Source organism: Apus apus, chromosome 8, assembly GCF_020740795.1.
Source record: "Apus apus isolate bApuApu2 chromosome 8, bApuApu2.pri.cur, whole genome shotgun sequence".
Lineage (NCBI taxonomy): Eukaryota > Metazoa > Chordata > Aves > Apodiformes > Apodidae > Apus > Apus apus.
The window spans coordinates 16,194,211-16,210,430 of NC_067289.1; the positions used below are offsets into that span (position 1 = coordinate 16,194,211).

A 16,220-nucleotide genomic window follows, 5' to 3' on the forward strand; every position below is an offset into this window, starting at 1 on the left:
GACTTTTTATCCTTTGTTTTATTTGTTTCCTCCTGGATTGCTGGACCAGCCTCATCTCCAGCACTGCCCTGTCCTTTCAGGAGTAGGATAGAGCTTGATCTTTGTGCAAAACACATGAGCCAGGTTCTCCAGGAACATCTTGTTAACCACAGATATACCCAGTCCTCCTGCTCCAGGGCTGTCCTGCACACCCCTAACCCATCCCACACTCTTCAAATGAAGCATCTGAAAGAGACATGCTTGAATTAAACATGCAGCATTTGAGTGGAAAAATAAAACTTCACTAGCATGCCTTGAAGAAAGTGTGGATTTTGATGCTGCTACATCCAGAGGCAAGACTCCTCCAAAACAGCCCTACCTGCTTCCTCTGTGGGTCTGGGGTGTGAGGCTGCTGGCACCAGCAGCCAGACCCGGGAAGAGGATTTTCTGGTGACAAAGAACACCAGGGCAAAGCTGAAGGGTGCCAGAGGTGCTGGGTGGAAGGAAGACATGAAGAACATGGGACAGTGTAGAGCTGCAGGAGAACACGTTTCATCTCTTGAGGAAATTACGGCACACACGTGCACTGACATGATTTTGTGCATTTTATAGAGGGTTGGGACTTTATTGTGCAATCTTTTCCCGTAACCAGAGCCAGGTGGTGGAGCAGCAAATACACTTGGCAGTAGCAGTGACTTTGGTGGGACAGACCCTGTGTCTTGGCCCTTGCCCTCAGGGTGGGCTTCTCACTGCCAGGGGCTCCCTGGTGTGAAGGTGTGGGTTTCCTGCTTGCTGTAGGTAAGGAGCTGGGTCTGGTTGTCTGATGGGAGGATGAGTCCTGTGTTTTGCTGCTTGCTGGGGTGTTGCTTCTTGGCAAAACCATGAGGTTGCTGGGCCTCAGCACTCCTGCTGGTACCTAGAAAGCTGTGTTGGTGATGACTGTGTACTGATCTTAGCATTGATGGTCTGGCATCTGCTGCCCACCTCTAGCCATGGCATCACCTCCAGTGTTTGCTGTGCTGGTGTGCACACCATGTGTCTTACTGGCTTGTTCTGGAGCTCAGGTTTTGGCTTTTATGTTTAGCCAAATAAACACAAAGTCATTTTGCTCAGTGTGTTCCAGATCCCTTCGCCCATCCAAGCACAGCTGGCTCCCACAGTGGTATCCTGATCTGCAGTGTTAGCAGCAGCTTGAGTGAGAAGATGGTTCAGTCGGGGGAAGAAGATAACACAGAGATTTCTGCAAGTCATCATCACTCCTGATGTCCATCTTGTAGGTGCTGGGCAGGTACTGCTACTGGAGCAGATCCTGGACAAGGCTGGTTAAGGGAGCATTAACTAATTGCCAGTAATGAAGGTGCTTAATGGCTCCTTCTGTTCCATGACCCCAGGCTGATGGGGTGTGGATGCTCTCTCTCTTCTCAGGATGTGCCCCAGGGACAAGCCAGACCCACACAGGGGTCTCCAAAGAAAACACCACTGCCCTGGCATTGCCTTGACCATTGGACGCTGGCCAGCAGCACCCAGAGGTCAGTGTCATGGCTGGTGTTGGACACCCCATGACAGCATCATGCCAGGGCTGTGTTGGACTGTGTCCTCCTGCTGTGTGGAGTCATCTCCCACCTCATCTGCCAGCCCGGGCAGGAGATTATCAGAGGCCAATCACCAAGACAAGACTTGAGTACAAATTTATCTTTATTCAGTGCCAGACAAGAGCCCCCTGGGCCGGAGGTGGCTTCGTGGATCCCTTTGGCTTGTGGCCTTCAAGTTTCAGACCCTTTCACCCCACCTCAAGGTGCCCTTTCCCCCTCTGCCTCCTCTGCTGTCGGCAGCTCCCCAGGGCCAGAGGAGGAGAAGGCTGTAGAGGGCAGACCAGCCCCTTGCCTCGCTCTGACCCTCAGCACCCCCTTTGCTCCCTCCTGCTCACGCCTTGACGTTGGTGCCTTCGGGTGGGAAGCTGACAGGCTGGTAGCCCGGCTTGTCATCCTGCTTGCGGTAGTACATCCGTGTCACCACGGCCAAGATGAAGGTTTGTGGGATCAGCAGCTGCATGTTCATCTCTGGAAGAGGAATAATTTGAAGCCACCTTCATCCACCATGACCATTTCCCACACCCCACTGTGCAATGGAGGGGCTTTTCTGGGAGCAGGCAGCGCTGCTTCCCCATCTCCCAACTTACGCTGCGACCTGGCCTTGGAGGAGAAGGGCGGCGAGCAGGCGATGCTGCCATTGTTGGCCAGGATGCTGAAGATGGCTGGCTGCAGTGCCGTCAGGACAAGGAGGATCTGCAACCAACCGCCAAGGTGGTGGGGCCACACTGCTGCCAGGCTCCTGTCCTTTGCCTTTCCCGCTCTCTCACAGCCAGAACTGGCTCCTGCCCCACCATCTCCCCCCACATCTCCTCACCATGTTTGCACCAGAGGAGTCCCCTTCACCTAGGGGGAGCCAGGCAGGACAAGAGCTCACCTGGAAACAGAGGAACTTGGCCTTGATATTCTGCTCAGTCAGGTGCAGCCGAGCTTGCCGGAAGAGGATGCCCAGAGCCCACAGCCCAAAGAGGGTGGAGGCACCGACCACAGTGTTGATCCAGAGGGCCACGCTCTCTGCCGAAATCTGGGGAAGGACATGGAGAAAATGCACCTGGGCTGCTAAGCTGCTGGGCAAGGGGGGGTGCTGGTGGACATCCTTGTCCAGGATGTCTACGTGCCCATCCCCATGCCCTGGCACTCACATCGGCAGGGTTGTAGTTCCCATCGGCAGCCAGGACCAGTCCCAGGAAGACAGCAACTGCCCTGAAGAAGGCATACTGGAAAGTCCCCAGCATCATCAGTTGAAGCTTTCTCCTGGCACAGCAACAGAGACCAGTAGCACCCTGAGGTCCCCAAGCTCCTGCCCAAGGTCTTCTCTTCCACTTCTGCAGAAGCAGGGGACGAAAGCCCTCCCCAGGGACAGGGGGTTACCCCAGCTTTCCCTCACTTGCTCATGGTCATTCGGGGCAGGCAGGGGCAGCAGCAGCAGCAGGGCCCAGTGCTGACCACCATGGGCACATCCTTCAGGGTGCTGAGCACTGCCTCCTTCCCCCCAAAGCCCTCCACCATGACCAGCATCAGGAGGTAGAAGCAGACAGCAAAGTACCTGTGAAAGAGGAAGAGGGCAGGTCAGGCCTCATGGGCTCCCCAGTGCCCCAGCCCCGGGGCAGGTGATACTCACGCCGTGGTAGCCATCTCCACCACCATCATGGAGCGTGGGATCCACAGCCCAAAGCAGCTGACAACAGACACAACCTGGAGGACACACAAGCTTGGCACAGTGCTGCTTCCCCCTCCTATGGGCTGGCACCTCTTTGGTAGCCCTGGGTCCCCAGGGTGATGCCCCCCACACCCCAGCTCACTGTGGGGGCTGAGCTGCTCCAGCGGAGGGTCTTCATCTTGATGGGGCAGCGGATCTTGCGGGTGAGGTAAAAAGCCTCTTCCACGAAGATTGCGACCGACAGCAGTGTCATGATGGTGGCGAGGCCCAGGATGGCAAGTTGGGCCATGTCCAGCTCTGCCAGGGAGAGGTGAGAAGCCAGCTCTATCCCCTCCTGTCTCCCCTGGGGCCGCAAGGGCAGGGAGCTGATACTCAGCCCACCACTCCACAGGTTTGGGAAGCCCCTTGGCGTGTCTGGCTGAGCCAGATCTGGTGCTTCTGCCCTGCTGCTTCTGTGTCCCATGTCACCTGCCCTCGTGCTGGCCCTCCCTGGACTGCCTCCATCCTTGCAGGGAGGGCTACCAGAGCTGGGCAGCACTCCACTGCTTCCCCCTTCCTCGGGGCTGCTCCCTGCCTGCTTCCTACCCTCCTGCTCCTGCCAGGGGCAAGAGGAGGGACCCCCCCCCCCCCAATCCCCTGGACCTACGCTGCAGCAGCTGCCGGGAGGTGGGCGGCAGGGAGAAGCAGGCTGCTGGCACGCTGAAGTTCCTGATCAGCATCTCCACCAATGGGCGTGGGAACCTGCAGAGAAGAAGGGGAGTGCTGCACGGGGCCACCATGGACACGAGGGCACCCAGCCCTGCAGGATCCCCGGGGTCACCTGTCCGCCTCACCTTACCCCCTAAGTGCCTCCCTTCCTTTGCAGAGGCAATAACCTAAAATCCTGCTCCAAAAAAGTTGGATTTGACAAGCTACACATTGACACAGGGATCCCTGGCACCTACCTGGGATCATCTGCCAGCTCCAGGGTGGGCTCCATCCTGCTCTGCTCCTCCCCGGCTCCGTCCCCGCGGCTGTGGGGCTGCCGGGCCCTGCCTCGGCTCCCTCGCCTGCCCGCGGGGTCAGAGTCCTCAGGGCAGGACCGGGGAGGCCGCCGCGCCTTGTTCTTGTTTAACCAGCAGCCTCCAGCGCTCCCCTCCCGCTCCCGCCGCTGCCCATTGGCGTGTCCCGCGTCCCGGCCCTGCCGAGAGCCTCGGCCGCCCGGTTATCGACCCGGGATGGCCATTGTCACCCGCGCTGTCGCGCCTGCGCGTCCCCAGAGCCCGGGGAGCAGGGCAGCCGTGCTGGGGTGACACTGCCCGCACCCTCTGGCCAGCCCGGAGAGGGGCTGGCGGTGCCCGGGGTCCCCATGGTGCCGTCGGGCCGGGTCCGGAACGCGCCCTCGTGTCCCCTCCGCAGCAGCGGCCGGGTGGGAGGTGATGCTGTGGGGCTTTGGGGGGCCCGCCAGACCCCGCACGGCTCGGCAGGTGGCTGAGCCCTGCTGAGAGGGGCTCCCACGACACTAGAGGGCAGGGCTGGCCCAACGCTCCGCGCCCAGAGCAGCACCCGGCTCCTTGGGACAGAAGCAGACCCCGGGCTTGGGCAGGAGGATGCTGGCGGGGTCGCACTGAGCGCAGGACACTGGTCATAGGGAGCAGTGCATCCTTGTCCTAGATGTATCCCAGCATCCTCATGGGTCCTAGATGCCTGCAGTGTCTTCCCAGCACCCCAAGGAAAATGAGCACTGGTTTGTACTGGATTCCTGAGACCTTCAACCCCCCCATCCTTTCCCCCCTCGGCAGTGGGCTCCTGCTGAAACCAGAGTGTCCCCTGCACCCCAAATGTGTCCCCTGCACCCTGCTGTGGGAGCAGGATGCTGCAGTTGTCATGGGAATGGAATACAGGGTGGAGGGGATGGGAGGAATGCTGCACTTGCTATTGGAATGGGATAGGGGGGTGCTGTGGTTGCCATGGGAATGGAATGCAGGGATTTGTTTTACTGTGGCTGCCATGGGAGCCGGATGCCATCTGTCCTGTGAAGCCTGAGACCTGCAGCTGCCCAGCCAATCATGGAGCTTCACATCCTCCTTTGTTTCAGCAACATCATTTACCTGAGCTCACTGGTCATCTTCATCTTCTTCCTGTAAGTCTTCCCATAGCCGTGGGCTGAGCCCCATCCCGGGAACATCCGGCAGCAGTCCTGCTGTTTCACACCAGTGTTCTGGAGATGTTGCAGCCAGGCATCAGCTCAAACGGTCTGGATCTGTGTCCTCTTCCCCACCACCCCACTCCAGCAGCCCCTGGGACTGAGCATCCCAAGGCTCTCTGCCTGCTCTCCACCTCAGCCACGGCAGCCCCAGGCCCTGACCCCAGCCCCATTCTCCCCATCTTCCCCACGGCAGGTTCAGCTGGCTGGCTCTGCACAGCACTCTACTGGTCCCCAGTGTCACCACCATCATCTTCTTCCTGGTTCTCATCAGCTTGGTCCTGCTCAGTGCAGACAATGTGGAGCTCCTCCAGCTAGGTGGGGTGACAGGGGAACAGGGGTTGCTCCATGACGGGGTGAGGCTGGAGGGGACAGTCTCCCCACGTGTCTCCTGCAGCGATGGCCCGTGAGGACAGGCTGAAGCTCTGCAGCACAGTGAGAGGGCGCTGCCCATCTGGGTGCCACCATCGCAGTCAGCCTCTCTTCCTCTGCTACCCTGACTGCAACTGCTCCGTGGAGGTGAGGGATGCAGGGCACCCTGGGAACCTGGGGCTTTTGTGCATGTCCACACACACCCAGCCCACCCCACCACCCCATTAACTAAGCCCTGTTCCCCTGTCCCCACACCCTATATACTCCCCCATCCTGCCCCATACACTGTTCCCCCACACCTAACTTGGCATGCTGCACCCCATAAGCTCTAGCTTGCATGCTCAGCTCCTATACATCCATCCCTATACATTACCCCTTGCACACCCAGCCCTTCTCCCTGCAGCCCCACACACCATCCCCTGCCCCCAGCCCTGCTCAGCACACGCAGCTCTCCATGTTGCACCTCATGCCCCTGCCCATACATCCCACATGCTGCACACCCAGCCCTGGGCACCCCCCTTGCACACACAGACACACTCCCCCCTGCCTTGCACAAGCACAGTCCCTGCATGCAGCACTGTACGGAGGGTGTCCACAGCCCTGGGTGCTCCCAGCCCCATGGGGTGCATGGGACCTAGGGGCTCCCTGCACCCAGCACCCCTGTGCTGCACCAGTTTCACTAGCATTACCTACAGCTGAAGGAACACGTCAGCTCCTACATCTGCTGCGCCTGCTTCTTCAAGATGGTCACTGCAGGCTATGTCACGATGGTCCTGCTGTCCTGCCTCATCTACCCAGTGCTTGTCCCCAAGTGGTCCATCATCACAGCGATGATCTGCATGTATCCTTGGCCTGGGGAGGCAGAGCCCTGCCCCGGAACCCACATGCACATGCTGCAGCACCCAGGCTGTCACGTGCAGGAGCCTATTCCCTTGCCTGCATGTAGCCCCAGGGCCAGCACCACCCATGGGTGACCACTGTATGGAGGCACATGGTGGTCCCCCTGCCCAGCACACCTGTGACTGTTTGTCCCTGACAAAATGCTCCAGCATCATGATGACCCTCCTTGCCACTGTCTACTTCAGCCTGATTGAACCCTGTGTCCTCCAAGCACAGAACATCACAAGGTGCCAGGTACAGCTGCGGGGCATGGAGCATCCTGCCAACCCAGGAGGGGGATGCAGGACATGGCTGGACCTCAAGCCCAGAGCAGGGGGGCAGCCCCACATGTCAATGCTCTGCATGAGCTGGTCCAACCATGCACACACATGCATGCACAGGGAGCTCCATCACTGCACATATTCCGCCCCCTCCTTCCCCTCTTGCTGCTGGATGAAAAAATGACACCCAGCAGCACTGACTCACCTCCACCTTCACCAAGCCCCCAGCCCCATCGCTGTGCCCAAGTCCACCCAGCATGGGACCAGGACACATCCATCACACCATCCTGCTGTGAACAGTGTGCTGCAGGGCTGGGAGTCACGACCCCAGAGCTGCCCACAGGGACATGGAGGACTCTTACTTCTGCAGCCCATGGCCCTGAGCCCTCCCTGTGCCAGCAGAATGGGACATGCCTGCAACTTGCTTTCTCTGACTTGCCCGGGGAGGTGGCGGAGATGGATGCAGAGAGGGGAAAAGCAGTGGGATGGGATAGCACAGGGCCCCCCCATCTTCTCCCCTTATTCCAGCCCCTGTCCATGTTTGGGATGTGTGGTTCAGGGGCCACCAGGTTCCATGGGCACCCTTCTCCACACAGGCTGCTGCCATGGCTGAAAGCTGGAAAGACAGGAAGGAGCCAAAAGCAGGTGAGCATCCCCTGGATGGGCTGGATGGCATGGGGGGCAGCACACAAGGTTCCAGGAAAGCCCCACCAGAACAATATCAGCTCCAGACTCCCAGGATGCTCCAGGGCAGAGAAGCACTGGGCACAGGGAGCCCCTTCCCTGCCCAAAACCCCTTCAGCAGAGAATAAAAATGGAGCACAGATATAGGAGCCAAGCACCTACAAGCACCCAGCAGGGGCAGTTTGAAGGCTCCAGATCCCCTCGGCATCAGGGTGGCTGTTCTGCCCCAGGAGCTGCTGGAGGGGCCAGCAGTGGCTGATCTCCCTGTTTTCTTGGTTAGCTTTTTTATTTTAAGCAAAACTGTTTGAAACCCGGCCCAAAAGAAAAAGCCAAGCAGACCCTTCTGGCATGCAGGCATCGCCCACGCGGCTGCTTTGTCAGCGTTCCCCAATACTTGGAAAAGCACTCAAAGTGCAAATATTTGCACAGGTTTTTAGCCAGTTTTCCACCAGTCCCTAATTCTCTGTGGTTACGGTCAGAGGGGCTGACTACCCCCTGGGCATGGAGGGCTCACCAGCCTTCCCATGGCCAGGACGTGGAAGGAAAATCCCTGCTCAAAGCCCTAGTAGGAGCTGTAGGAGTCCAAAATGCATTCCTACCCACACTTTTCTCCCATCCAGAGCCTGAAGTCATGGCGGACAGTGAGGGGGTTGAGGAGTGAGAACCTCACAGCTCAGACTGTGTTCTAGCCAGATAAGTGGACAATAAAAGTCTTCATCCCAAGCTTTTGGCAATCCGTGGTCACTGCTGTCCCAAGACATAGAGGGACAGACCTTGCTCAGGGGCGCAGAGCAGCCAAGACACTCCCTTTCCCAAGGGTCATCCCTCACTCTGCCTGGTCTTTGTGCCAGGCATGACCAGCACCCTGAGAGCAAGGAGATACCTGGCACACAGTGCTGGGGGAAACCACAATCCATGGGCCCCTCACCATAGGGATGCCTATGCTCTGCATGACCACAGATGACCCTGGTACCCCCCACACCAGAGGTTTAGGGGAGAGGTGGCATCCCCACCCTGCTGGTGTTCCGGCAGCACCCTGCTGAGCCACTGGAAGCAGGAGGGTTGGCACAACTCAAGAGAAACAAAACTTGAAGGTCAACCAGGCTTGTGAAAGGGACAGGAAAACCTTTCCCAGCCCACCTGCCCCACCTGCCCCCCCCCCAAAAGAGTGGCTGGGAGTTTGGTGGAAGTGGATGGGGGTTCGAATCCTGCTGGTGGTCACACCAGGCTGCTGCCACCATCTGCCTTCTCACACACCTCACCACAACACCCAACCACCCAGTACAACTGCCTCAGCTGGAGTGGGGTCCCAGGCCCCTCGAGCATTCCCCTGCAATGGGCAACTTGGGGCCATGACAATGCCCCCTGGCCTTGGCCCTGCACAGCAGAGATGGGGCTGGCTCCCCTCACCCTGCTGATAGGGATGGCAGGGAGCCCTGCCCATGGCTGACCCGCAGATAAGGCCCATGTGCTCCCCATTGATTGCCCTGGGGAGCAGCTGGTGGGGTGGGAGCCACCATCCCTGGGAGATATGGCTGGGAGGGAGCAGTGAAGCAGTGAGCAAGGAGGGCAGGGGGGCTGCTGCAGGGAGGTGAGGCTGCAAGTCCCCTTCTCTGGGCAGGGAGTGGCTCCCCAGCTGGGATGGTACACAGTGTGTACCATCTGCTGGCAAAGCATCAGACCCCCTCAAATCCTCCCCTTTCACAGTGGGAAGCAGTCCCTCTGCCACTGGAAAAGACCTTCCAGTGCCCTACAAAAGGTGCAGGGCTGCATCACTGGCTCTGAGCAAGGCAGGTTCAGGGACCCTATCATGCCTCAATTTTCAGACCTGTAAAATAGGGCAAGAGCCCTGCAGCACAAGGGCAGTGAGGGTTCAGCCTCTCATCGCTCTGATGCCCATGGAGAGACCTGTGCCAGGTGTTATTTATAGACCGAGCTGGCATTTCAGATGAGGACACACTGCGCCCAGAGCCAACCGGCTGCCTCCAGCCTCTGCCTCAAGGTCACTGGGAGACACACTGTCCTCAGAGAGGCTTGACAGGGTAAGACTCCTGCTGGCCTCACCTTCCCTTCCTGGACAGGGAAAATCCCCCTTCTCCCAGCACCAGGGGGTAAGGATCATTCCCACTTATCACACCAAGTGAGCTCCTTCCTCAGCCCAGAGCCCCCTGCACAGCCTTGGGCAATGGGACACGTCAGTGGGGTGGCCATGGGGCAGCAATGGTGGGGCGAGACTGGAGGTGTGCAGCACCTGTGGGTGTCACCCATAGGGAGGGCTGTGTCACCCATCCCCCCCACGCGGGAGTGCAAGGGAGAGGTGGGGATTTTTGCTAACCAGGGCAGCACGTCACTTCACGGAAAAGCCAGCCCCCAGATGCCTCGTCACCCCTCCCTCGCCCTCTCGGGAGGCAGAAGTGGTGCAGAGAGTGCATGGGCAAAATCCCTCCCCGTGCCCCACTCCCCACCAGCCCAGCTCTCAGAAACAATGGCCAGCTGTGGCCATGGGGCTGGCTTCTGAACACAGCTCTGGTGACACCCCAGGGATCTGCCTGCCCTCTCCCTGCACGGGTCTGGGTGCCATCACAGGTGCTGCTACCTCAGTCAGGCTCCCGTGATGAGCCAGGCTGGGGAGAGAAGTGAGACATTGGCACAACCAGGAGCATCACCATGTCCATCCAGGGAACCTGCTTGCAGGCCCTCAGCAGTCCAGCTCTGCAATTCATGTCAGCAAAATGCCTCTTCCCAAGACTGCTGGGACTGTTTGACCATCTTTTTTTTCATGGGAAAGGCATACATAATGTGTACACATGCACCTATAAAGAGGTATGTGACTTTATATACTGCATAGGATTTTATGTAGTGTATATAAATTGTGGTGAGCTGGGGTGGGTATGCCCCCAGGAGCAGAAGAGCTCGTCCTTGCAGGCTTGCTTATCACCAGAGCTGTGGCCTCAATCACGCTTCCAAACCAGTGCCCAGCTGCTCCTGCTCAAGGGTCCCCCTAGTCCCAAAGCTGACTAAAGGGGATGCCCAGGGCAGGGTGCTGCCCTTCACAGTGCCCAGTATCCTGTTACTGTCACCCTGAGGGTCTGTCTTCCAGCTGAAGAAGAGAAGGAGGATGGGGCTTGTCCCTGGCCTGGGAGGAAGGTGAGCCCACCATGAGCAGGAAGAAGCTCATCAGAAGCTAGATGAAACCCTTCTCCTACCTGGACTGAGGCCATCAGAGCAGCTTTGATGGTTCTGGCTTTCTCCCTTTTGAACAGAGCCTCACAGATGAGGCACCTGATAACACCCCTGTCTTCTGCCCAGCCCTTCTGGGCTCCTTTCTGTTTGCTTTTCCTCCCAGCAGCCCCACATCCGACGGTGCTGCGCTCAGCCAGTGCGGAAGCGACCAAGCCGTGGGGCTCAGCATGGTGGGGGCTTTGTCTCCTTCAAAGGGGACAACAAACAAACGGCCGGCAGACCCCAACCCAGCCAGGGGGATCCTGAGGAAATGTCACAGTCAACACCCGCAGGCGCCACTTCCTCCCTGCTCCCAGGGTTCGGAAGCAAAGAAGCGTTTTGCTGCCACAAGGCAACGTCTGTATTTCCAGCAGGTGTCCCGGTGAAACACCACTGGTTTCTTAGAGCCACCGCCAACCTCTGAATGAAAAGGCACCTTGTTTGAAAAACAGAGGAGCTTTTTTCTGCCACGGCCACCTAAAATATTGTACGTCACTACTGGTGTTTGCTTTTAGAGAACTATGAGGAAAAAACACACTCAGCGTGGGCTGCGGGCATTTTTTTTGGTTGAGAGTTTTATTTTCATACTCGTCTGTCTCTTGCAAGAAGCTCGCAGGTGAAGATGCTGAGGTTTTTACAAAGCCCTGCCTCAGACCAACCCAGAGACCCAGCAGAGACTCGTCGTGTTTGTGGAAGGGGGGGTGTTGCTCCCCTGATGGCCCCGAGCCCTCTCAGCTCCAAGACATCCACCCACCAGCCTTGGCCACCACACGGGGACACCCAGAATGGCCATGGGTTAGGCACAGGGAGCCATCCTTCTTACCGGATCAAAGCCTTCAGCCCTCAGAGGGTCTTCTTCAGCAGGTCAAGGCTGTCCCCGAGCAATGCTGCCCCCCACTGCAGAAGTGAGGTGGAAAGCATTCCAAATGCAGCTCAGTGGGAACCAAGAAAAACACCTCCCCTCCCTTCCTGTTGCCTCCACCAGTGCCGGATCCATGCCAGGGTGCTGGGCAAGCACTCCCACCCCACTGCCTGCTCCCTCTTGTTTGGGCAGGCAAGCAGGAGGAGGGATGGGTGGACATGCCTAGAGACATGTGGCCACATACTGCGGGTGCCCATGTAGGGTGTGAATGTGGATCAGGGTGTATGTGTGGAGCTGTGTGTGTGTCCATACTTGAGACACAGATGCCTAGGTGCATGTGGCTTTGTCCACCTGGCTGGCATCCACCCCTGTGGGCACAGCACCCTGTGAGGTGCAGGGAGCCAAGTCAGAGGGTGGCAGGAGCCCAGCATCACAGGCTCTTGCTTGTTGACAGCAAAGCAATGCTCAGCCCTGCCCAGCTTCTCTCCTGGGTCTCCCCTCCTCCCTCAAGTCCCTGCTGACGAATGAAGCACAGGGACAAGGTGTTTCACCCCCAGTCTCCAGTGGTGAGAAGAGGGCTGGGGCAGCACCAGTTCCCCCAGAGAGGTGCACATCACCATGCACCCCTTTGCCCCTTTTGCATCATGAGGTAATAAATAAAACCTCGGAATTCACATATGGATGAAGCCATAAAAGCCACTGGGATGTGCACAGGCAAAGAAAGGTGTTTTCTCCAGAGGGGATTGATCACATGGAACAAAACCCACAATTGCACCCAGCCAAGGAAGGAGCCAGGGTGGGTGTCTGTACGGGCACAGTGGGCTCTGCAGCCCCCGGGGCAGTTCTTGTGGACAGAGTGAGCCAAGCAGGGCTAAAGGAGAGGCTGGTGCTGGAAATGGGCCCTGATGACCAGTTCTTCACAGGGCCCAGCCCTGTTGTGCGTGGGTCCCAAAGGATGCCCGTAGAAACAGAGAGACAGGCAAGGCTGTGGCTCTGCATGGCCCACCATCTGCCTTCTGCCCAGGGAGGCAGCCTGTCACAGGGCAGACTGGCAGGGATGGGAAGGTCAGCAGTTTAGCCAAGGCACGGGGCTGCTTATTTCTTGGTTCCAAGAGCTGGGACAGTTATACCCTTCTCCAGTCACACACCTCCTGGGAGATTAGCCCTTGAGGCACTGACCTGCTTCACATACCCTGGGGAAAACGATACCCCGGGCTCAGGTTTAAATCGGCTGTGCCTGCTGCCTGCCTGTGCCCAGGGGCAGGGGCTTGGCTGCAAACTGCAGCCTGAAGATTTCAGCTTAGCCCTTGGGACCCTGCAACAGCCCAAGGGAAAGGCATGAACCCCCCCAAGGGGGTGCCATGCACCTGAGTACCAAAAGCATCCCAAATCCTCTGGCTGCCAAAGGCAGACTGGGCTCCCCTGGTTTGAACATCACATCTCACCCACTGCTCTGTAAATAAACCTGCACAGCACACGGCATGGACTGGGCCCCCATGGCACAAAGCTGGCACACAGGCAGCCACGGGCAGGTGTCACAGCCACTGCCAGCGCTGATAAGGGGCAATTAGCAGGTGGCAGAAAGCTCTCCCTGCTCAGCTGGGCTGTGCTAATCCCACCCCAATTAAAAGCCTCTCTTTGCTTTCAGATATTGCTGCGAGAGATTAATCCACCCTAAACCAAGGCACTTCCAGCAGGCAGACAAGACAATGCCGAATCTCAAGTTGTAAAAGGCTCCAGCACCTGCCTGGGGGCGTTTAATTACCCTGACAATGGCTTCAAATGCAGAAAAGCCACCGAGGCCAGGAGAGCTCTGCAATCAAAATCCCACAGAGTAGGCACTGGCTCACCCAGCTTCTGGGTGCCTGGGTTCAGTGCCTGCAGGTTTCAAGCATTTCTCAAGAGTAGAACCATCATCCAGCCCTCTTGGGGACACTTTTTCCACACAGAGCCTGTAAAGCTGCACAGGGTATGGCTGTTTCTTTCTGGGTTTTTTAAATTATTATTCTTTGTCCTTTGGGCTGCTCTTTTGTAAATAAATGCACTTCATAGAGACACAAAATAGTGGACAGGTCTAATCTCCTGTGCCAGCATGTACCCTTATCATGGAGGGTGGTTCCCACCCAGCAGGCTCAGGCTGTCCTTTATCTGAAAGCAGCAGCATGTGCACACACTGCAGAGCAAATCAGAGGCAAAACTTCCCCAGGTTTTCCAGCCCCTTGCCAGGCCCTTTTGGGAGTACAGGAGCGAGCACAGCGGGACTCCTGAAGGACTGATTCTAATAGAGAGGTACAGCAGGTGCTGCAGGACCCCCGTAGGGAAGGCACATGTCCAGCAGACAAAACAGAGTCTTCTCATCATATCTTTGTGTCTTCTCGTGGCTCCATCCAGGCATCCATCAAAGCTCAGCTTTCCAAGGCTGTTGGATAACAGTACTTTTCCTTCTGGCTTCATGAGCTTCTCAATCAAAACACCACAAATTGTGGAGGGCATTCCTGGCTTTCTAGGATTCAAACCACCAAGTCTGGAAGGGAAAAACCTCAGCAGCCCCCACGTGTGACAATCGCTGATTCAAGGAAAGTGTGTGTGAAATTGCACGCAAAGCACTTTGCAGGAATGACCCGAAATGCCTGCCCCGAGGGGCACTGGAGGAAAGGCAGGGGCTGTGTGCTGTGCACCAGGTACAGCGAGGGGCAGAACAAAGGGGGACTGAAGAAACTCGGGAGAAACTCATGATCTGGAGACAGAGACCCTCAGGGCTGTGTCCCAGCTCCCATATGGGTCTCCTCCCTGCTGCCATCTTTCCCTTTCTGCTTCCCACTGCTCAAACCCTCTGCCCTACGGGTGATGCTGGGGCAGATCCATGGGTAGCCACCAAACACATGGGCTTTTTCAGCAGCACAGAGCAAGACGGACCTTTGATGTGCCCCGGGTGGCCACACTGTGTCCCCTGCTTTTCAAAGGCCCATCCTTGGCTATTGTGCTCACATCCTGAGCTTGTTTGTACATTCATCCCAGGCCCCCAGCCCCCCTGCTGCAGCAACAGCCACCCTGGCTGCCAGATAAAAGCAGCCAGGCTCACGTGCAACGACAAAGGGCACAGTCCCATGGTGCAGCCACTGAGATAGCAGGAGCTTGGCTAGGCTGACCCCATGCCACCAGAGGCTCCAGGTCATTAACTCCTGCTAGATCTCCACCAGCCCCGGCTGCCAGGGCTCCTCGTCTCTTGGCAGGAGCGGTATCAGCCCTGCACATGCCAAGGATTTGTCCTCATGGAGGGCCAGCTTCTTGCCAAAAGGCTAAACTGAGGGCAGGCAGCAATGCCTTGCTCTTTGCTGCCTCATCTCCAGCCTCAGAGCAGGGATAAAGCGGGGGTAACTGCCTGCCCTCCTCACTGTAGGCAGAGTCAGGTAGTGGATGGAGCACAGAGGGGTCTTCAGGACTTCAGGGGTTTAAATCCCAGTGAAACCCAGTCTTTGCAAGCAAGGGAGCCCCATCAAAAGAGCCAGGCTGTTTTAACCCCCTGGAGCAGTGTCTAAGCATGGGCCTCCCTGCTGGGCCTCTGTGCCAACTCTAGCAAGTAAAGCAGTAAAGCAGTGGTAACAAGTACCACCACATCCACATCCCCCCGTGTGTGGTGGGAGTGATGGGAAAGATGAGTCTCCTCACTGCAGGGAGACTAAAATACTCTCCACAGGTCATCCTTTCCAGTCTGTTTTTGTCTGCGGCTTGTTTTCCCTCTGCTTTTTAGCTGCCTTCCCAAAATGTGGGTAGGACAGCCGGTCACAGGAGAGTCAGGCACACTGCAAAACTGAAGTGAAACCATCTTTTCCTTCCCATATGTCTCAGCATTAATCCTGTGAGAGGGACACTGTCGCATCATGGGGTATTGCACAAAGGAATGTGGAGTCATTTGAGTCCGAGTCAGGGGACTCACAAGCCCCTCAGGAGTTCAGAGGAAACAGGGACAAATACCTCCTAAAATACCATGCTGCAATGAGGAGGAGAACCCTGATGGAAGCTAGGCTAAAGCGAGATGTCAGGACAAGCATGGAGCCTCCTGCACTGAACTGCAGGCAGGAAGAGCTGAGCCAGGCAAGGAGCCGGGCCAGGCAAGGAGTGGAGTGGGCAGAAGCAAGCAGCAACTTGGTGCAAGCTGCACATGCCCACAGCATGACACAGCAGGGCTCGAACAACAGTCTCCTGCAGGCAGCTTCAGTTTAAATGCTTCCAGACTTTGGGATCCAGGCAGAGATCTCCAGGTGGGTGGAGATGGTTGTTGATTTTCGTGGGCCTCAACTGGGCTAAAATTGTGCACACAGATACCACGCATCCTGCTGGGATGAGGGATCAGAAGTCAGCAGTCACCAACCCTCATTCCCCTTTGGCCATTGTCCAGTTTTGGCTGTCTCTGCTTCTTGCAAAAAATTTTGGCTGAGCTGGGCAGCCTGAGCACCCGGGCTCAGCATCACCCACAATACAGGCACCACTTTTGCAACAACATGGG

At 57.4% G+C, this 16,220-nt stretch overlaps 2 protein-coding genes across 2 annotated transcripts; one reads left to right on the forward strand and one right to left on the reverse strand.

Moving 5' to 3' along the window:
* Nucleotides 1–1,656: 1,656 nt before the first annotated feature.
* Nucleotides 1,657–4,348, reverse strand: SLC51A (solute carrier family 51 subunit alpha). The gene is made up of 9 exons (XM_051626838.1): nt 4,173–4,348; nt 3,875–3,969; nt 3,371–3,525; nt 3,190–3,263; nt 2,956–3,114; nt 2,711–2,822; nt 2,446–2,592; nt 2,159–2,264; nt 1,657–2,039 (listed from the first exon to the last, which is right to left on the reverse strand). The coding sequence occupies exons 1-9, from the start codon at nt 4,205–4,207 to the stop codon at nt 1,903–1,905; spliced, it is 1,020 nt and encodes a 339-aa protein (XP_051482798.1). The 5' UTR covers nt 4,208–4,348; the 3' UTR covers nt 1,657–1,902.
* A 780-nt stretch (nt 4,349–5,128) lies between these two features.
* LOC127387792 (uncharacterized) lies at nt 5,129–8,290 on the forward strand. The gene is made up of 7 exons (XM_051626566.1): nt 5,129–5,350; nt 5,610–5,731; nt 5,811–5,932; nt 6,481–6,626; nt 6,835–6,919; nt 7,542–7,590; nt 8,250–8,290. The coding sequence occupies exons 1-7, from the start codon at nt 5,277–5,279 to the stop codon at nt 8,288–8,290; spliced, it is 639 nt and encodes a 212-aa protein (XP_051482526.1). The 5' UTR covers nt 5,129–5,276.
* Nucleotides 8,291–16,220: the final 7,930 nt, after the last annotated feature.